We start from the raw sequence: 20,026 nt of genomic DNA, 5'->3' as shown, positions 1-20,026 counted from the left end.
AGTCCAAACTCCAGCTGTTCAAAGAGCGTTAAGGTGTCAACAGGTAAATATTATTATTAACATTATTATTATTATTTTTAAGAACAGTGTATAGTGGTATAATCAGTAACTTCACAGCTGGGACAGGTGTTAACATCTGTCCCAGGTGTTCAGCTCAGTCACATTCAGGATGATGTGAGCTCTTATTTTGAAGGCTTAGCTCTGACTCTGGATGAGGATGTGAGCTCTTATTTTGAAGGCTCACCCCTTATTCTCTATCAGGATGAAGATGTGGGCTCTTATTTTGAAGGCTCAGCTCTGACTGTATCAGGATGAGCATGTGGGCTCTTATTTTGAAGGCTCACCCCTTATTCTCTATTAGGATGAGGATGTGGGCTCTTACTTTGAAGGCTCACCCCTTATTCTGTATCAGGATGATGATGTGGGCTCTTATTTTGAAGGCTCAGCTCTCACTCTGTATCAGGATGAGGATGTGAGCTCTTATTTTGAAGGCTCACCCCTTATTCTCTATTAGGATGAGGATGTGGGCTCTTATTTTGAAGGCTCACCCCTCATTCTCTATTAGGATGAGGATGTGAGCTCTTATTTTGAAGGCTCAGGTGAGAGTGATGATGTTTGTGCTCAGCTACCTGGAGATCTACAACGAGAGGGTCCGGGACCTGCTGAGGAGGAAATCCACGCAGACCTACAACCTGAGGGTCCGGGAGCATCCGAAGGACGGACCCTACGTCGAAGGTAACGGCTGCTGACCTCACGGGAAGTGGGCGGGGCCTCGGCTCACCTGCACACCTGAGACTCTCCTTGGCTGTTTTCGAAACCACATACTACCGTACTGCCTACTACATACTGCGTTAGTATCTGTATACTGCATACTGAATGTGGGATTCAGTATATAGTATGCAGTATACAAGTTTCCCAGAATGCATTTCGCGGCAACCGGTAGCGGTAGCTGTAAAAACAGGCTAAAAGCTGTTTTATTTCCTGCTCTAGCGCTGTAATTATGTAACTTTATTAAGTTTTAATATTATTTCATGTGAGAAAGTAACTGTTAAGATCCCAAATATACGGCCAGTTTATCCAAATGAGGCTGTTTAGAAGTTTGCTCCGATGTTTTTCAGAGAAGTGAAGCTCCGCAGCGACCGGGACATCACAGAGGCAGCAGCCGGTCTGCAGAGCTGCTCGGCCGGCCAACCTCCGTCGTCATCCCGGGGGGAGAAAACGATCGCTAATTAACTTACCCGCAGGTTTTTAGAGGTTTACCACCGGCTGGTTAAATTATTTCTAGGAGATAAATGTTGGTTACACTACCGTCTTTGGTTACGGTTAGGACGTCAGGGGCGCATTGCATTGTGGGATACAGTACGCGATGTAGACTGGTCAGATGCATACTGGAAATATTTTCCGAATCAGTACGACATCCGGGAACTTTTCGCATACTGCAGATTTAGCTTTTGTTCACATACTGCATACTACATACTGCATTTTGGCCAAATCAGTACGTACTAGCAGTATAGTATGCGGTTTCGAACACAGCCCTTGACTCCTCCTCCTCCTCCTCCGTCTCTGGTCCCAGATCTGTCCAAACACCTGGTGCAGAACTACAGCGACGTGGAGGAGCTGATGGAGGCGGGAAACATCAACCGCACCACGGCCAGCACCGGCATGAACGACGTCAGCAGCCGCTCACATGCCATCTTCACCATCAACTTCACTCAGGTCAGAGACCAGGATCAGTTCCTCAGAGGGATGCACCATAACTTTTATTGGAAACCGATAACCGATAATCGATAACCGAGTGGTTCTGAAACACAAATGAGACCACGGACCCCCATTGGACAACATTTTGAAACAGACACCAGAAATACACATATTTGTTTTGAGACTGAATAACATTACTTTCTTAGTCAATATACTTTCAGATTAGGGCCATTGATGTGAAATTTTGGAAAATTTTAGCGAAATTGAGAAAAAAGTCTTAGCATTTCTCAAAAAGAAGTTTTAAAAAATTCTAGAAAAAATTGAAAAAATTCTCAAGAAAAGTTGTAAAAAATTCTGGAATAAAGTGGTAAAAAAAAAAAAGGTTAAAATTTTGGAGAAAAAAAATATAAAATTTCTCAAAAAGAGTTTAAAATTTCTTAATATAAAAAGATTTAAAAAAAAAAAAATTCAAGAAAGAAGTGGTTAAAAAAACTTTCAACTTTTTTGCCAGTTTTTTTTTTTTTGATGGATTTTTTTTTTTTTGCCAGTTTTTTTGGGGTATTTTTTTTCGATGGACTTTTCTTTTGGCATCTGTAGAAGCAGCCATATCCACCGACTATAGTACTTTGATATTTTCTCAATTTATTTATTTTTGTACCTGGCCCTTTTTTTTTTGCCAGATTTTTTTTGGCCTTTTTTTTTTTTCGATGGATTTTTTTTTTTGGCCAGATTTTTCTTTTCCCCGATGAATTTTTTTTTTTTTTTCTTTTTGCCAGAATTTTTTTTCCCGCCGGATTTTTTTTTGGGGGCTGGCGCTAATACTCCTTCGTAGGTACCCACTTTGAAACCACTAAAATTTAAAAAAAGTTTAAAATTTTTGAGAAAAGGATTTAAAATAAATACAAAGTGAAAAAATGCATTCCACATTTAAAAAAATATATACCGTAAATACAACAGATAATTAATGCACTGACACAAGTTAGATTCAAACATATCTGTTAAAACAAACTGATAAGGTGCATCCAATAGTAGCACCCCTTGTCCCACAGAGGCTTTTACTTTGAAGTTCAGGTGACAGCAGGAAGTACAGTCATGAAAAACAACTTTTTATTTTATTTTATTTTATTTTATTTCTTTTAAATCTCAGGCGAAGTTTGACGCGGAGATGCCGAGTGAGACGGTGAGTAAGATCCACCTGGTCGACCTGGCAGGAAGCGAGCGAGCCGACGCCACCGGAGCGACGGGCGTCCGCCTGAAGGAGGGAGGGAACATCAACAAGTCGCTGGTTACCCTGGGCAACGTCATCTCCGCTCTCGGTAGGTCGTTTTTATATTAAAGCCTCATTAAAACCATTAAAACCAGCGGTCACCAAGCCCCGTCCCCTCCTGACCCTTCAGAATAAAACACAGGAGCAGAACAATGGAGGTTTTTACATGAAGCTGCCTTAAAGGGATAGTTCACCCAAAATTGAAATTTCACTCAGTATCTCCTCCCCCTCATGTGGACTAAGGGCTGGGAGAAGTTTCAGAGTCCTCCGTGGCTTCTCTGAGTTACAGGGGGTCTCGGCGTAGCAGTGCATGTCCATATGACGGTTGCAAATGGATACCAACTGTCTTCGTAACAAAAAGACACACCAAAAAACATCCAAATACCTCCATGCTGCTCGTATGTAATGTCCGTCTTGTATTGAAGCCCCGAAATGCGAAATTGTTTCGAAAAAAATTAGAAAGAAAGAAAGAAAAAATTTAAAGAGGAGCTTCCGCTACAAAACAAGCTTGAAATATAGGCTTATTTAATTTTTTTTGGAACCATTTGGCATTTCGGGGCTTCAATACAAGACGGACATTACATACGAGCAGCATGGAGGTATTTGGATGTTTTTTTGGTGTGTCTTTTTGTTACGAAGTCTATATTTCAAGCTTGTTTGTAGCGGAAGCTCCTCTTCCTGGTCCGTCCTATTTGGACTTTGAATTTTGGGTGAACTATCCCTTTAAGGCAGCTGCAGCCTCCGCTTTAACTGCGTGATGTCATGATGATGTCATCGGTCTAACTGTTTCCTGTCCATGTGCAGCCGACATGGCGCAGGACGGCGTCAACACCAACCTGAAGAAGAAGTCGGTGTTCGTCCCGTACAGAGACTCGGTGCTGACGTGGCTGCTGAAGGACAGTCTGGGCGGCAACGCCAAGACCATCATGATCGCCAGTGAGCCGCCGCCGATAATCAATCATCAATATGTTTAGTTTAGTTTATTAGTTTAATAAGGGACAGTGTGCAATTACATTAATCATTTAAAGGAAAAAATGAAAAGATGGTTGCACCAGATTTATCTCCCAGCTCATTTCCATCTGTAGTCCCTCTACACATACACATAAAAGTAGTAAAATACACAGAATACAAGCTATTATACAAAGATGAGGCATAAACAGACACAGTTAGACAATGGACAACATTTAGGCAACAACATGTATGAGGTAGGCAGAGTGCAAAGTGCTTATAGCAGCAAGATGTTGATTGTCATATACTGTATGTGTGGTGGACACATACAGTATCAGTACAGTAACTGTATGTGTAGTGCAGTGGTTCTCAACGTTTTGTACATCAAGGACCCCGAAATTGACACAAATTAGACCACGGACCCCAATTGGACCAAATTTAGAAGTAAACATCAGAAATACACAAATATTTGTTCTGAGGCTGAAGAACATTACTTTTTTATACTTTTACATTAGGGCCAATGGCGTGAATTTTTGGAAATATTAGAGAGAAATTTCTGGAAAAAAGTGGTTCAATTTCTCCAAAAACATTTAAACATTTCTAGGAAGAAGTGGTAAAAAACAAAAAAAAAATTATAGAAAAAATTTCTAAAACAAAAAAGTGTAAAAAAAAAATCTAGAAAAAGTGGTAAAATTAGAAGAAAAAAAAAACTTCTAGAAAAAAGTGGTAAAATCTCTCATAAAAAATGTTCAAAAAATAAAATAAAAATAAAAAAGTAAAAAGCGGTAAAATTTCGGTAAAATTTCCAAAACAAAAAGTTAAAAAAAAAATCTAGAAAAAGTGGTAAAAAAAAAAAAAAAACTTCTACAAAAAAGTGGTAAAATTTCTCGTAAAAAAATGTTCAAAATAAAAATAAAAAAGGAAAAATTTTCAAGAAAAAAGCGGTAAAATTTCTAAAACAAAAAGTAAAAAAAAAAAAATCTAGAAAAAGTGGTAAAATTAAAAAAAAGAACTTCTAGAAAAAAGCGGTAACATTTCTCGTAAAAAAATGTTCAAAATAAAGTAAAAACTTTCTAGAAAAAAGCGGTAAAATTTCTAAAACAAAAAGTAAAAAAAAAGAATCTAGAAAAAGTGGTAAAATTTCAAGAAAAAATCGGGGACCCCTTTCAAATCTCTCAAGGACCCCTAGGGGTCCCCGGACCCCACGTTGAGAACCACTGGTGTAGTGGACAAAGTGCAAAGTGCTCATAGCAGCATGATTATTCATAGTATCGATAGTAATAAATAAAGTAATAATAAAGATAAAACATGAAAGTGGCAACAGTGGCAGATGTAATACCAACGATGGTAATTCTCAGTTACAAAAAATAAAAAATTACCAGCTATGGTGATGTGACAGATGTGACAGATGTGCAATATATAATAATCATCGAGTGAGGAGTGTGTGACGTGATGGTGTCGGTTCTCCTCCAGACGTCTCTCCGGCCGACGTGAACTACGGCGAGACGCTGAGCACGCTGCGCTACGCCAACCGAGCCAAGAACATCATCAACAAGCCGACCATCAACGAGGACGCCAACGTCCGGCTGATCCGGGAGCTGCGGGCCGAGATCGCCAGGCTGAAGGCGCTGCTGGTGCAGGGCAACCAGGTAAACAACAGGGGCGGGAGAAAAAATAGATTCACATAAATACCGCGATATCTTTTTTGACGATTTTTAAACATTTTCAAAAATCGATTTTTCTTTTTTAATTTTTTTTTTTTAACATTGTGCAATGTGAGAGAGTCCAGGTTTTGGAAAGGGTTTAAGTTCACTTTATAATGTTAATTTTTAGGCTCCTACAGTGTTTGTGTGCAGATAAATTAAAGATAAATTAAAAATGCTAAAGACTAAAAATCGAGAGAATCGGCAATATCGTAGAATCGCAATTTGAATCGAATCGCCATCCAAAAAATCGTAGAAGAATTGAATCGGGAGAAAAGCATATCGTCCCAGCCCTAGTAAACAACAACAACATCTACACCTACAGCTGCTGTGGCCACACTGTTAACTCTGTGACCTCTGACCTCTGACCTCCGTCTGTAGATCGCTCTGCTGGACTCGCCCACGGCTCTGAGCATGGAGGAGAAGCTGCACCAGAACGAGGCCAGAGTGAGTCGACCTTCAACTTCTGACCTTCAACTTTTAACCTTCAACCTCTGACCTTTAGCCTCTGACCTCTGACCTTCAGCAGCGTGAGGTCACATGTTCTGACTCTGTGTTCGTTCTCAGGTGCGGGAACTGACCAAGGAGTGGACCAACAAGTGGAACGAGACGCAGAACATCCTGAAGGTGAGAAGCTCCTCCCCCTCCACAGGTGTTAGTGTCTTGATCCTTTCAATCAAAACATACTGAATAAGCTGAATAAAACCATGCTGAAACATCCAATTAAACTATTTTAATTGACCTATGGCTAAGCCACGCCCCCAAACACGATGAGCCAATCACAGTGCACATAGCTAGCCCATACACTCGGACATTCTCTGCTTCCACGTCCATTGAAATGCATTGCAGTTAGTCAGTTTTCATTCGTTTTTATATGTTTTTTCTTGACATTTTAAGTTTAAAATGGTCAAACGGTGTTCATGGGGTACATGCAACTCTGACACTAGGTATCCCGAGAGGCCACGGGGGGGAGTTTTTTACCTTTTCCCAAGCCCCATCTCAACCGAGAGAAGTGTCTGCTCTGGATAAAGTTATGCAGTAGACCACAACACCAACTAAACGTGGATAAAATGAACAAAGATGTCTACATCTGTTCTAAGTTAAGTCAACAACGTATTTTAGGCAACATATTGTCAGAGATGTTTAGATGTTAGCCAGCATCACAACTAAGCATAAAGTCCGCTAGCTTAATGCTAAAGTATAATGTAAAACTCCATAGACAGGCTAACAGAAATGTCGCTATCGGCGTTTCGCGGCAACCGACAGCCATAGCAGTAAAGCTAAGTGAAGTTTTGGTGACTTCGAGATGATATTCAATCTTTCTGTCTCCTGTGAAATGTCTCTACGGTGACAGCTGTTGCCATAGCAACTGTCACCGAATGTTGACTGTTTGTCCAAGTGAGTGGAGGGGGCGGGGCTTAGCCAGAGGTCAATTAAACAGCCTACTAGGACTGTAGCCGATATCCGAGTACTCGCTCAGCTTGGGAGACATCCGAGTGCCATCTCACTACTTGGATAGATTCTAGATTCTAGATTCTCTGTCTCTGTCTCATCTTGTCTGTCTCTGCCTCCGTCCCCAGGAGGAGACTCTGGCTCTGAGGAAGGAGGGCATCGGCGTGGTTCTGGACTCGGAGCTTCCTCACCTCATCGGCATCGACGACGACCTGCTGAGCACCGGCATCATCCTGTACCACCTGAAGGTCAGAGGTCGCACACACACACACTAGGGGTGTACCCAAACCCGAATATGGTAATCGGAAGTACACGAAAAACGCTTTGATCCCGAATAGTTTTTCTGTCCGAAGTTTCTCCTCATTATTCGGGAGCTTTTTTCTAAAGAAAAAGAAACGTTTGGATCAGCAACAGCAGTAGGTGGCGCTAATGCACCGTAACGTAGAAGGGTCTAGCTGCAGCGCGGCTTCGGGTGTAGTGGGGGGCTGCAGCTAGGTATTATTGCCGGCTGCCGCGACGGGAGTCACCCTGTTTCATTTGTGTCTAGTTCACGTTAGGATTGTTAAGAAACAGCAACTCCCTGCATGCATTGCATTACAAAAAAATGGGAAAAGAAGCGGCTATAACGGTGGATAATTTTATTTGAGTGTCACAACAACCCCCGCGAAACGACTCGTTTCTCTACCAGAATTTGATCCATTCAGTCCGATTACGTTTGGAAAGTCTAGAAGAGCCGCACCATTAAATTATTTTATTCCTGTTCTAGTTAGCCGAGAGCTAAAGCGGAAGTTAGCCGGCTAGCTCGGCGTAGCACTAGCTCGGCTGAAGTCAGTGCGCCCACTTCCGGTTTCTTCCCGAATACAAATACAAATCTGAAGTTTTTTTTTAAAAGCCTGAATCCGAAACCGAATCTGAATAGTGCACTGGCTGTACACCCCTAACACACACACACACACACACATGCTGCTGTCGTGTCTCTAACATCTGTGTGTGTGTGTTGTCCTTCGTCCTCAGGAGGGACGGACGTACGTGGGCCGAGAGGACGCGTCCACGGAGCAGGACATCAGTGAGTGGCGCCGGCCCAGTGGCTCAGAGCCTGGAGATGTTGTGTTGTTGTTGTGTTGTTGTTGTTGTTGTGTTGTTGTGTGTCTGACCCAGCAGTGTGTGTCCTCAGCGCTCCACGGTCTGGACCTGGAGAGTGAACACTGCATGTTCCAGAACCAGAACGGCGCCGTGGCGCTGGTTCCTCTGGGCCGCGCCCAGTGCTCCGTCAACGGCGTCCAGGTGACGGAGTCGGCGCCGCTCAACCAAGGTGAGACTACTGGACTCTACTGTGACTCTACCAGTGTTGGGCACAAAGTAATCAGCTATAGTTACAAGTTACTTTCCCCAAAATGTAACTGAGTTACTATGTTATAAAAATAACTAAGGAAAAGTAACTATTAACTAGTCCTACACTTTAACAGGTGTGTTATTATTTAGTAACGCGACTTCTTGAGTCAAGTAACGGAGCATTTTATTGTCCGTAACTATTGTATTATTATAGTTATAGTTATAGTATTATTATGTAATTATAACACCGTTATTCCGTCACTGTGTCTCTACTCTGCTCTGTCGTCCAGGCGCCGTCATTCTTCTGGGCAGAACCAACATGTTCCGCTTCAACCACCCGAAGGAGGCGGCAAAACTGAGGGAGAAACGCAAGGTGTGTGTGTGACCTTCAGCCTCTAAGATTCAACTTCTAACCTTCAGCCTCTAAAATTCAACCTCTGACCTTCAACTTCTAACCTTCAGCCTCTAAAATTCAACTTCTGACCTTCAGCCTCTGACCTTCAACTTCTAACCTTCAGCCTCTAAACTTAAACTTCTGACCTTCAACTTCTAACCTTCAGCCTCTAAAATTCAACTTTTAACCTTCAGCCTCTAAAATTCAACTTCTGACCTTCAGCCTCTAAAGTTCAACTTCTAACCTTCAACTTCTAACATTCAGCCTCTAACATTCAGCCTCTGACCTTCAACTTCTAACCTTCAGCTTCTAAAATTCAGCCTCTAAAATTAAACTTCTGACCTTCAGCCTCTAAAATTCAACTTCTGACCTTCAACTTCTAACATTCAGCCTCTGACCTTCAACTTCTGACCTTCAGCCTCTAAAATTCAACTTCTGACCTTCAACTTCTAACATTCAGCCTCTGACCTTCAACTTCTGACCTTCAGCCTCTAAAATTCAACTTCTGACCTTCAACTTCTGACCTTCAGCCTCTAAAATTCAACTTCTGACCTTCAACTTCTGACCTTCAGCCTCTAAAATTCAGCCTCTAAAATTCAACTTCTGACCTTCAGCCTCTAAAATTCAACTTCTGACCTTCAACTTCTAACATTCAGCCTCTGACCTTCAACTTCTGACCTTCAGCCTCTAAAATTCAACTTCTGACCTTCAACTTCTAACATTCAGCCTCTGACCTTCAACTTCTGACCTTCAGCCTCTAAAATTCAACTTCTGACCTTCAACTTCTGACCTTCAGCCTCTAAAATTCAACTTCTGACCTTCAACTTCTGACCTTCAGCCTCTAAAATTCAACTTCTGACCTTCAACTTCTAACATTCAGCCTCTGACCTTCAACTTCTGACCTTCAGCCTCTAAAATTCAACTTCTGACCTTCAACTTCTAACATTCAGCCTCTGACCTTCAACTTCTGACCTTCAGCCTCTAAAATTCAACTTCTGACCTTCAACTTCTGACCTTCAGCCTCTAAAATTCAACTTCTGACCTTCAACTTCTGACCTTCAGCCTCTAAAATTCAACTTCTGACCTTCAACTTCTAACCTTCAGCCTCTAAAATTCAACTTCTGGCCATCAACTTCTACCCTTCAGCTAGGGGTGTAACGGTACACAGAAGTCACGGTTCGGTACGTACCTCGGTTCAGGGGTCACGGTTCGGTACGGTTTCGGTACAACAGACACTATTGAATGTAAAACTAAAATCTGTCTTGTGTTATAAAAGTAAAAAAAAAATTTAATATAAAATTAAACAAGTGCATTAGGAGTGTTATCATGCCATTCATTAATTCTAGAGGGAAAAAAACTTGCACTTGACAACTGACAGCTATTACAAACAAAACAAAACAAGAAACTAACATCAATGTTGGTTTACACAGTTAATTTAGACTAGATGGCAGTTGCTTTGGTGATGTTTCTGGTCCTGTCTGTGTTCATGTCAAGAGGCTTAAAAGCAGCGGGATAAGTTGTTGCACACAAGTTGTCTTTTTCCCTGCACCAGTGATTGACATGTGGGAGGGAGAGAGGGGAGGCGGGTGAACATGCGCTAACGTGTTTGATGCGTTTCTAGCGACGCACCGCGCATCCGTGAAATATCGCCGACGGACTTTGTCCGGTGGACCAGTCGCAAGCTGCTACACAGTCTATGGTCGCGAGCCGTCGCCGCTGCCGTCGCTGTCGTGTTTCATTGAGAAGCCACAGTGACATGAATGAAGCAGACAGCTCTCCTCCTCTAACTTCACACTCTCATCACTTCTCTTCTTCGTCTGTTATGACGGTTGCAGGCCGCTTCGAGGCTCATTACCGCCACCTAGATTGCGGAGTGAGGCCTCGACTTTTTTTTTTTTTTTTTTTTTAATATTCATTCAGACGTATTCGTCGTGTGACTGTGTGCACCGAACCGTGACCCCCGTACCGTGACGGCACGGGACGAATACATATACCGTTACACCCCTACCTTCAGCCTCTAAAATTCAACTTCTAACCTTCAGCCTCTAAAATTCAACTTCTGACCCTCAACTTCTGACCTTTAGCCTCTAAAAATCATCTTCTGACCTTTAGCCTCTGACCTTCAACCTCTAACCTTCAACTTCTAACCTTTAGTCTCTTACCTCTGACCTTCAGCAACGTGAGATAGATAGATAGATAGATAGATAGATAGATAGATAGATAGATAGATAGATAGATAGATAGATAGATAGATGATTTATTCGTCACATACAACAACACAAGATCATTGCAGTGAAATGACATGTGCAACACTCCGTCGACACACACTGTTAAACTAAATACACGCACTTAACAAACAACAACAACATTCAACAAGTCACATGTTCTGACTGTGTGTGTGTGTGTGTGTGTGTGTGTGTATATTCCTGCTGTCAGTGACCTCTGACCTCTGACCTCTGACCCCTCCCCCTCAGAGCGGCCTGCTGTCCACCTTCAGTCTGTCCATGTCCGACCTGTCTCAGTCCTGTGAGAACCTGTCCACGGTGATGCTCTACAACCCCGGGTGAGTGACCTCTGACCTCTGACCTCTGACCTCTGCTCTGCTGCATGGCGCTGCAGCATCAGCATCAAGCTCCGCCCCCTCGACCTCTGACCTCAGAGCTCTTAGTTCACCTGCAGCACCGGGTGTCTGACCTCACCGTCTCCATGGCAACCGTGGTCCAGATCAACTCTGTGTAACTGTAGCTGCAGCCATTTCCTCTAAAGACGAGGAGGTTTTAGTTTTAACTTTAACTTCTACTTTTATCTTCTTAAAGGAATAGTTCACCAAAAAATGAAATTCAGTCATTAGTGATTCCCCCTCGTGCTGATGAATACTCAGGAGTAGTTTTTTTTTCCTCAAAGTGCATCTGGAGACCTGGGAGGCCGGTTCCTAGTCCAACCAAAACTTTATATGAGAGTAATAGGGCCCGACACAAAAACGTCCATAAAACTACACAAAAACCATTTAATATTCCTCCACACTGCTCGTCCACTGCAATCCAAGTGTCCTGAAGGGAGATAGTCCAGAGTACATTGCATGAACGCCAGGTAAATTCAATACAGGACTGTTTAGGCTGTAAAAATGTCCTAAATTATACTGTTTCCAGTAAACGATTGTAGCGATTGTTTTCTCCCCCCGGGATGACGACGGAGGTTGGCCGGCCGAGCAGCTCTGCAGACCGACTGCTGCCACTGTGATGTCGCAGTCGTTGCTGAGTTTCACTTCTCCGAAAAACATCGTAGCAAACCTCTAAACAGCCGTCATTTGGATAAACTGGCCGTATATTGGGATCTAAACAGTTACTTTCTCTCATGAAAAAATATTAAAACTTAATAAAGTTACATAATTACAGCGCTAGAGCGGGAAATAAAACAGCTTTTTGCCTGTTTCAAAGCTACCGCTACCGGTTGCCGCGAAATGCATTCTGGGAAACTCGTATACTGCATACTGCGGTGTGAACTGTGTCGGTCTGCTGAAGTAGCAGACTGAATCCCACATTCAGTATGCAGTATACAGTACATACTAACGCACTATGTAGTAGCCAGTACGGTAGTATGCGGTTTCGAAAACAGCCATTAGTCTCGAGATGAGAGAAGATGCTTTGTACCGGATTTATCTTACTAGCTACTTTCCATCCGTCGTCCCTGGGCAGGTGAATGAGAACAATAGAAAGATTAAAATTGTCAACTTTACATAACAGACCAAACATCCGTACACATGTGCATACAGCCGGTCACACATCACAAACACTCAGGTATAAAACATGTTTCATATCATAATAGAAACATACAGTTATTAAAATACTTAGTACTTAGTTTAGTTTAGTTTAGTTTAGTTTAGTTTATTTATTTAGCACACATTTAAATTCAATGGTGCACGGAGGGAACGAAGCCGACTGGCTTGTACATAAGTTCCACCCCTATAACAAATTACAACAAGACAAATTTCTATGGCTAACAAATAAACATAGGAAAAAAAAGGAGATAAAGTGCATACATAGTCAATGTTATATGAGCAAAATGAACCAAAATGAGAAAAAATGGAGAGATAAAGAGCAAAGTGATCAGTAACAAATAATGACAATAGAAATAAGGTACAAAAAAATCATTAATTGAAATCATAAAAAGACAGAGTAAGGATGTGGGATATGGAGAGAGCGGGAAATTCAAGAGAAGTTGAAAGAAGTTTAAGCTGCTTTTTAAAAACTGGATAAGAAGAAATGGATCTTAGTGAAGGAGGTACTTAATACTTTGACAAAGTTAAAAATAATTTAGTCTCATCTTTATATATTCCGTCTTAGTTTTTGTGAATGAACTCCTGCTCAGGCGCTCAGTGGTAGGTTGAGGTGTCAGCAGGTTGTTGATCGCTGGTCTGAGTCCCCTCTGTCCTGTCGACAGGCTCTTCACTGAGAAGGGCCCCGTCTTCCTCAGGTAGACGAACCGTCCTCTCCCTCTCTGTGTCTCACTGTCCCACACAGACCTGTCCCCACCCGTCCAGTCCTGTCTGTCTCACAGCCCGTCTCACTGCCTGTCTCACCACCACCACCACCATCATCATCATCATCAGTCTCCATGTTGCTCCTCATCCTGCTGCTTAGCCCTCGGATGATCCTTCAGTTTGTACCACTTCCTTGACCCCTGGACAAAATGTAGACACCAGTTACTCCCTAAATATGTACATGAAAACCACTTTTCACATGGGTTTCAACATGTTTAACCCCTTCCTGGCCAGTTGTTTTTGCTGCAAAAACACAACATTTCTATGGGGGTTTTGGCTGGTGACAGTATTTTAGTTTAGTTTATTTATTTATTTATTTATTTCATTCATTTATCGAGCATAAAAACCAAAAAATAAAATAAAACTCATAAAAAACAATGACAATACTGTAACTCTTGAATGAAAGGGGGCAGAAAGAAGCAAACTTATATTGTCTACCCCTTGTTACAAAGAATTAATTCACAAATTAGATGATACCTACAATCCAAGCAAAGAAGAAATGGAAGTAGAAGAAGAAAAACATCAACAAACAACGTTTACAACAAAAAATGGCATAAAATAAATTGAGCGGCTGCAGCCCAGCCAGCTACTCATCACCTTAGTAAATTTCTATTAAATGTTGACATGCTACATGCAGTATAGACACATATATACATTTTTTAGTGATAAAAAGAGATAAAATCCCAAATCCCCTCGGTGAAAACTTCTGACTCTAATATGTCTACAAAATAAAACAAGAATTTAGAAAGTAGCTTCATCCATTGTTCAGATTTCGGTTCTGGAAATTAGTGCATATTTCATTAGATATTGCCTCATTTACATATTTAAACATAAAATTTGACAAAACTTGTAATACAAAAAATATTTGTCTCAATGTGAGTAATAAACTTGGGAAGTTTCATGGTGATATCTGTTAGTTAAAATTTTTACTTTAAAATACATTAAAAAACCCATAGGCGGAGGTGGACATGGATGTTGTTAAAATGCATTACGAGTCCAAAAATTAGACTTTCATTCTGAAATTTGGGACATCCAAAGTTTACCCAACGATACACCTCCTTGCCAAAAACCAGCCCCCAGTGACCTTTCATCTGACCTGGGGGGGGGTTGGGAAAGTGTGAGAGGTGAACGACACAAATGTCCAGGGGTCACAGGAGGTTTCGCCTGACAGTAGAAACCTCAGTTGCTGTTGTTTTTGTTGTTTTTGTTGTTTTTGTTGTTGTTGTTGTAGCTGGAGCTTGCTGTCTCTCATCTCATCGGCGCTGCCTCCGCCTGCTTCACCTGTTCCTGTTCCTGTCTCAGCTGTGTCTCTCCGGCAGCAGGCAACACGTTTGACTCTGTGTGTGTGTGTGTGTGTGTGTGTGTGTTTGTCATCAGGTTGGAGTTTGAGCGGCAGCAGCGAGAAGAGCTGGAGAAGCTGGAGCTCAAGAGGTAAAAACAAGCTCTGACCTCCGAACCGGTCGCTATGGTGACGAGTCGACTATGAAATAGAAGTTAAAACCAAAATGAAAAGTAAAAGACACATAATAACTTAGTTTACATGAAAGTTGCAGCAGAGCGCCACCTGCAGGCCAATCAGAGCAGAGGAGGCTCTCAGTCTCTCCTCTGATTGGCTCTTTATTTGTTTAAGACTTATTCTTGCGTTTATTAGATCAGTAACTCAGTTCCAGTAGTTTACACATTAACGTGTGTGTAGTGATGTCACAATTACTTTAATTCTCACAATTAACCGTGGTATTAAACGTCACAGTTAATTCATTCATTCATCATAAAGGTTCCTAAATACTGTGACTTTCGTTCGTTAAATCACGTTAATGTCAATTTACTTAATGTACAGTGAACTGGTAGGAATTAAAATGTCATTTGTAATTAAAAAACGATTATAATAAACTTAAACATTTGGAATAGACAACAATTGGTCTTATACTAATATATTACTCATATTTAGTGTATATAATTAGTAATGTAGTTATATTTTGACTATATGTGTTGTGAAATGATTTTTTTTTTAAATTCATAAATAAACAATAATTATATTTAATGATACAAAGGCAAATAATTGTGCAGGAGAGGAAAGAAGGCCAAAGGGCTAAAACAGATCAACCAATAGAAAAGAGACAAGGAAAAAACACAACAAACAAACAGAGAGGAAGAAAGAAGGAAGAAAAAACAAGACAACAACAGCAAGGACAAAGATCAATAAAGTTACAAATTCATTTAAATTATATAGTAGTATTGTCGGTGCATATTGTTGGTGCGTATTTCATTTGGCGTGGTTGCTCTATGAGCCCGGCATATGTTAGAGACAGGCGTCTATATGGGACAGGCTTTTTTTTATTATTAATTTCAAACAATTCTGATGCAAAGATGGAAAATCTGTCTGTGTTACTGTTTAAAAGAGTTTAAAAAGAGTAGAAGGGAAGGGTCGGATCGAGAGCAGCATTCTCTCGACATTTACAAGTTTAATCTGCAGCAATTACACTTTTTCTAAATAAGACTAGGCTACTGGCTCTTCCCTTGGCTCAGTCATCAAACAGAACAGGACCAGACAGGGCTCGGATCAAAAACATTTCTAACTCAGATCAGACCATGGGCTTCTTCTTTCTGTCTTTTTTTTTTTTTCCGGGGATAAGAAGATGAATGCCCCTCCCCCCCCCCCGGCAAATCGCACCGTGGCACTGTTTACACGCGAGAGGAGAACGCGAAAGGAGAACTGGCTATGCCCGCGCGCATGTTCATAATCCAGAATAACATCAATGAATGACAGTAATCATGTAAAAGCCAAGATGATTTAATACACTACCACCAATTGATAATTTTATTTTTTTTTATTTTATTTTTACCAGAGTTCACCACGGGCCTTTTTTGGCCACGGGCCCTAATGCAACGGCATTACGTACTTGCATTAATTTTACTTTCGCCACTGATCGTGATACTGTGATTATTTCTCTGACAATAATCGCACCAAGAAGACCAATAATCGTGACATCCCTGTGTGTGTGTGTGTGTGTGTGTGTGTGCGTGTGTGCAGGCGTCTGATCAAGGAGATGGAGGCGAAGCAGCAGAGCGAGAAGGCGGAGCTGCAGCGGCTGCAGCAGGAGGTGGAGAGCCAGAGGAAGGAGTCGGAGGAGGTGCAGCAGAGGATCCAGCGCCAGGAGGAGAGTCTGCGCCGCCGCAGCCAGGACATCGAGAGCCGCCTCCGAGACTTCCTGGCCGAGAAGGAGCGCTTCGAGGAGGAGCGGCGCTCCGAGGTCCAGGGGGAGCGGCAGCAGGGCGAGGAGGAGGAGGAAGAGGAGGAAGAGGAGGAGGAGCAGGAGCGGCTGCAGCAGGAGGCGGCGGAGCAGACGGAGATCTACCGCGAGCTGGAGCGTCTGAAGAGGGAGCGCGAGGAGCAGAAGGTCTGAGGAATGTAGAACACATGATAATAAGAGCCTGAGAATATAGAATAAAACTTTATTTAACGGAATAGTTCACCAAAAAATGAAATTGAGGCCGGTTCGTAGTCCAACCAAAACTTTATATGAGAGTAATAGGACCAGACACAAAAACATGGGCGTCGCACCCGTGGGGGATGAGGGTGTTTCGACACCAGCAAAATAATTTCATCCCCCCCACATTTTCCAATGGTAAACCCGTGTGCCCACCCCTCGCTGTGCACCAGCATACAAAAATGGAGCGCACCTTAGCCTCAGCCTCCTTACGCTGCATGAAAAGGCAGTGGTCGAATCGAACGGGCATTCACCCAATCACAGACCGCTGTCCGGCCCGGGAAATTTGAAGTCACAGAGACGGACTTTGGTTACGTGCCAGTCGGAGCTTCTGTCACTCACCGGTGACTGAAAGTGAACAATAGACGAGAAAGAAGGAGGAGGCAGAGATGCTAAAAAGGAAGAGGCATCTTTTTCAACTCAAGTTCTACCGGTGAGTGAATGCAGAGGAAACCGGCTCTATACGCCCCCTCAAATCAACACCATCTCTGTCAGCAGAGGTAAAAAAAAAAAAAAATGCTCTCATTGCTTATAGGGCAGTGATCAGCTCCGGTGACCACGGCGCTGACTGTTTATCCCCGTATTAATTAAAACCAGACGCGGCCTGACACACGGTGCTGAAGCACGGACCAGCGCGGTCCAACTTTTAATTCTCGGTTCAGACTCCGAACCCGCGCGTCTGATTGGGTTGGTTGGACACGTCAATCGCTCTGGTCGGACCTCACCGCTGAGAACATGTGTGTGCCGCGCGCCTGTTTGTTTGTGTGCTCTCTGTGTGAGAGAGAGAATCAACACAAAATCCCCCCCCCCCCCCCCACACACACACACACACACTCTGAGAGCAGACAGGAAAGACAGCAGTGTTTTTCAACCTTGGGATCAGGACCCCATGTGGGGTCGCCTGGAATTCAGATGGGGTCGCCTTAAATGTCTAGTAATTGAAAAAAAGAAATTACTGATAAAAATATTTTTTAAACTAATTATCATATATATATATAAAAATATGATTAAAAAATATGATTAAAAACACCACACACAATCCTAAACAACTGTAAGAGAGAGAGAGATTTTTTGAAGTAGCCTAATGATAGTTCATTTGTTTATATTCTGTCTGTTCAGCAGGTGGTGGTGGGATTCATAATGGATTAGAATTAGAAAGTGTATCTCAAAAAAACTGGATTTTTACACCTATTTTGAATTTTACTCGAACACAAATACAAATAGAAATACTTCCCCCCCCTCAACAAATACAAATTCCGGATGCTTTGCACACCCCTAATTGCTAGTATTAGTGCATACTACTAAAATATTGATCGCATATAAGACCCAAATGACACGTTAAATAATAGGCCTACTGATAGCAATATACAGCACTTAAACGCAATTTTTACTTGCTTGGCTGGTAAATTATCTGCCTGGCTGGTAAAAAAATTCACTTACCAGCCTGAAAAAGTTAGTTTTGGACCCTGATTGGAAGCTTACTCTTTTGGCGATCTAAGGTGGGCTCAGGTCAATTATATCTTTTCGAGAGAGTTTTCAATCCAGCCATGAAGTGCAGAGTTTTTTTCAGGAACGTCGTAGCATAGGTAAATCCACCGTGATAACTCCGGGATAGTGATTAAAAATTGCATTTTGTGATTAAAATTGAAATTCAATTTCCGTTCTTTGGAACACCCCCACATTTAAAATCACTGCTCCACCCCTGCACAAAAACGTCCATAAAACTACACAAAAACCATTTAATATTCCTCCACACTGCTCGTCCACTGCAATCCAAGTGTCCTGAAGGGAGATAGTCCAGAGTAAATTCAATACAGGACTGTTTAGGCTGTAAAAATTTCCTAAATGACGTTGTTTCCAGTAAACGGTTGTAGCGATTGTTTTCTCCCCCCGGGATGACGACGAAGGTTGGCCGGCTGACCAGCTCTGCAGACGGTATTGTTGAATTCGCCTGGAATTGTCCTTTAAATGAAGTTTTATTCTTTCTCCAGCTCTTATTTGTGTTTAAATTGAAGATGTTTTGTCTGGATTGATGTGATACTAAAGTGATTCCATCAATAACCTGATGAATACCGTGCTGCAGCTGCGTCTGGAGGCGGAGCGGCGGCGTCTGGAGGAGCAGGAGCGCGAGCAGCTGAGCCTGGTGGGGCGTCTGGAGGAGCAGCTGAGGGAGAAGCACGAGGCGGCCGCCGCCCTCCTGACCCGGGACGACGGCCGCCGCCTGGAGGAGGAGCGCCGCGCCCTGGCCGAGATCCGGGGAGCGCTGCTCCGCGCCAAGGAGGCCGGGGAGCGGCCGGACGTGGAGCACGGCGGAGAGGAGGAGGCGCGGTCGGCCCAGGCCCGTTACGCAGACTTCAAGGCCGAGCAGGTTTGTTGGTTTATTGTTTGTTTATTTTCACATATCAAAAAGTTAAAAAAGATATAACAAAAACGTCCATAAAACTACACAAAAACCGTTTAATATTCCTCCACACTGCTCGTCCACTGCAATCCAAGTGTCCTGAAGGGAGATAGTCCAGAGTACATTCAATACAGGACTGTTTAGGCTGTAAAAATGTCCTAAATGACATTGTTTACAGTAAACGATTGTAGCGATTGTTTTCTCCCCCCGGGATGACGACGAAGGTTGGCCGTCTGACCAGCTCTGCTCAGTCCGGACTTCGTTAGGCTGTAAAAATGTCCTAAAAAAATGTCCTTGTTTCCAGTAAACTCTGGACTATCTCCCTTCAGGACACTTGGATTGCAGTGGACGAGCAGTGTGGAGGAATATTAAATGGTTTTTGTGTAGTTGTATGGACGTTTTATGGACGAGCAGGTCATTCTGCCTTTTATTGATTATGCTGATATTGTTCACCAGAACACATTCGACAGCTTTCTCAAACCTCTCAGTATTGTTTATAATTCTTTATGCTAGATATCGGTATCGATCCTGTGGTATCGATATATCGATACTCACACGCTACTCATTTGGCATCGATTTCCTTAAACAAATATCGATACTAACAAAATAAGAATTGGGGGTGCATGTGCATAACTTTCAGCTGTTTTAGATAGCTTACTTCAATTACTATGTGCCTTCTTTTTTTTTTTTTTTACCTTTTTCCACCAAGATCAGTATTTCTTTTTCTTTTTTTGATGAGAAAAGTGGAAGAAAAGAACAAGAAAAGTGAAAATGTGCACATCTTTTTTACAAAAGATTTTTAA

At 42.3% G+C, this 20,026-nt stretch overlaps 1 protein-coding gene across 5 annotated transcripts in view; it reads left to right on the top strand.

Moving 5' to 3' along the window:
• The window catches only part of kif16ba (kinesin family member 16Ba), a 36,612-nt gene that overhangs the window by 5,804 nt on the left and 10,782 nt on the right, over window positions 1-20,026 (top strand). For 3 of the 5 annotated variants that reach the window (XM_085786409.1, XM_085786447.1, XM_085786418.1), the window contains exons 6-21: window positions 626-735; window positions 1,574-1,716; window positions 2,846-3,014; window positions 3,770-3,901; window positions 5,387-5,562; window positions 5,998-6,063; window positions 6,184-6,243; window positions 7,197-7,316; window positions 8,083-8,134; window positions 8,243-8,380; window positions 8,691-8,773; window positions 11,269-11,357; window positions 13,235-13,267; window positions 14,712-14,765; window positions 16,366-16,732; window positions 18,906-19,190. In XM_085786409.1, coding sequence (XP_085642535.1) covers window positions 626-735; window positions 1,574-1,716; window positions 2,846-3,014; window positions 3,770-3,901; window positions 5,387-5,562; window positions 5,998-6,063; window positions 6,184-6,243; window positions 7,197-7,316; window positions 8,083-8,134; window positions 8,243-8,380; window positions 8,691-8,773; window positions 11,269-11,357; window positions 13,235-13,267; window positions 14,712-14,765; window positions 16,366-16,732; window positions 18,906-19,190 — 2,077 coding nt within the window. The remainder of the gene's footprint in view (window positions 1-625; window positions 736-1,573; window positions 1,717-2,845; window positions 3,015-3,769; window positions 3,902-5,386; window positions 5,563-5,997; window positions 6,064-6,183; window positions 6,244-7,196; window positions 7,317-8,082; window positions 8,135-8,242; window positions 8,381-8,690; window positions 8,774-11,268; window positions 11,358-13,234; window positions 13,268-14,711; window positions 14,766-16,365; window positions 16,733-18,905; window positions 19,191-20,026) is intronic. The other 2 variants (XM_085786429.1, XM_085786437.1) reach the window with 1 other exon arrangement.

This window comes from Trachurus japonicus, chromosome 1 (genome assembly GCF_045865225.1).
Source record: "Trachurus japonicus isolate A0001 chromosome 1, Traja_1.0".
Taxonomy (NCBI): domain Eukaryota; kingdom Metazoa; phylum Chordata; class Actinopteri; order Carangiformes; family Carangidae; genus Trachurus; species Trachurus japonicus.
Note: the sequence above shows the minus strand (reverse complement) of the source record. Positions and strands in the feature narration are given on the sequence as shown.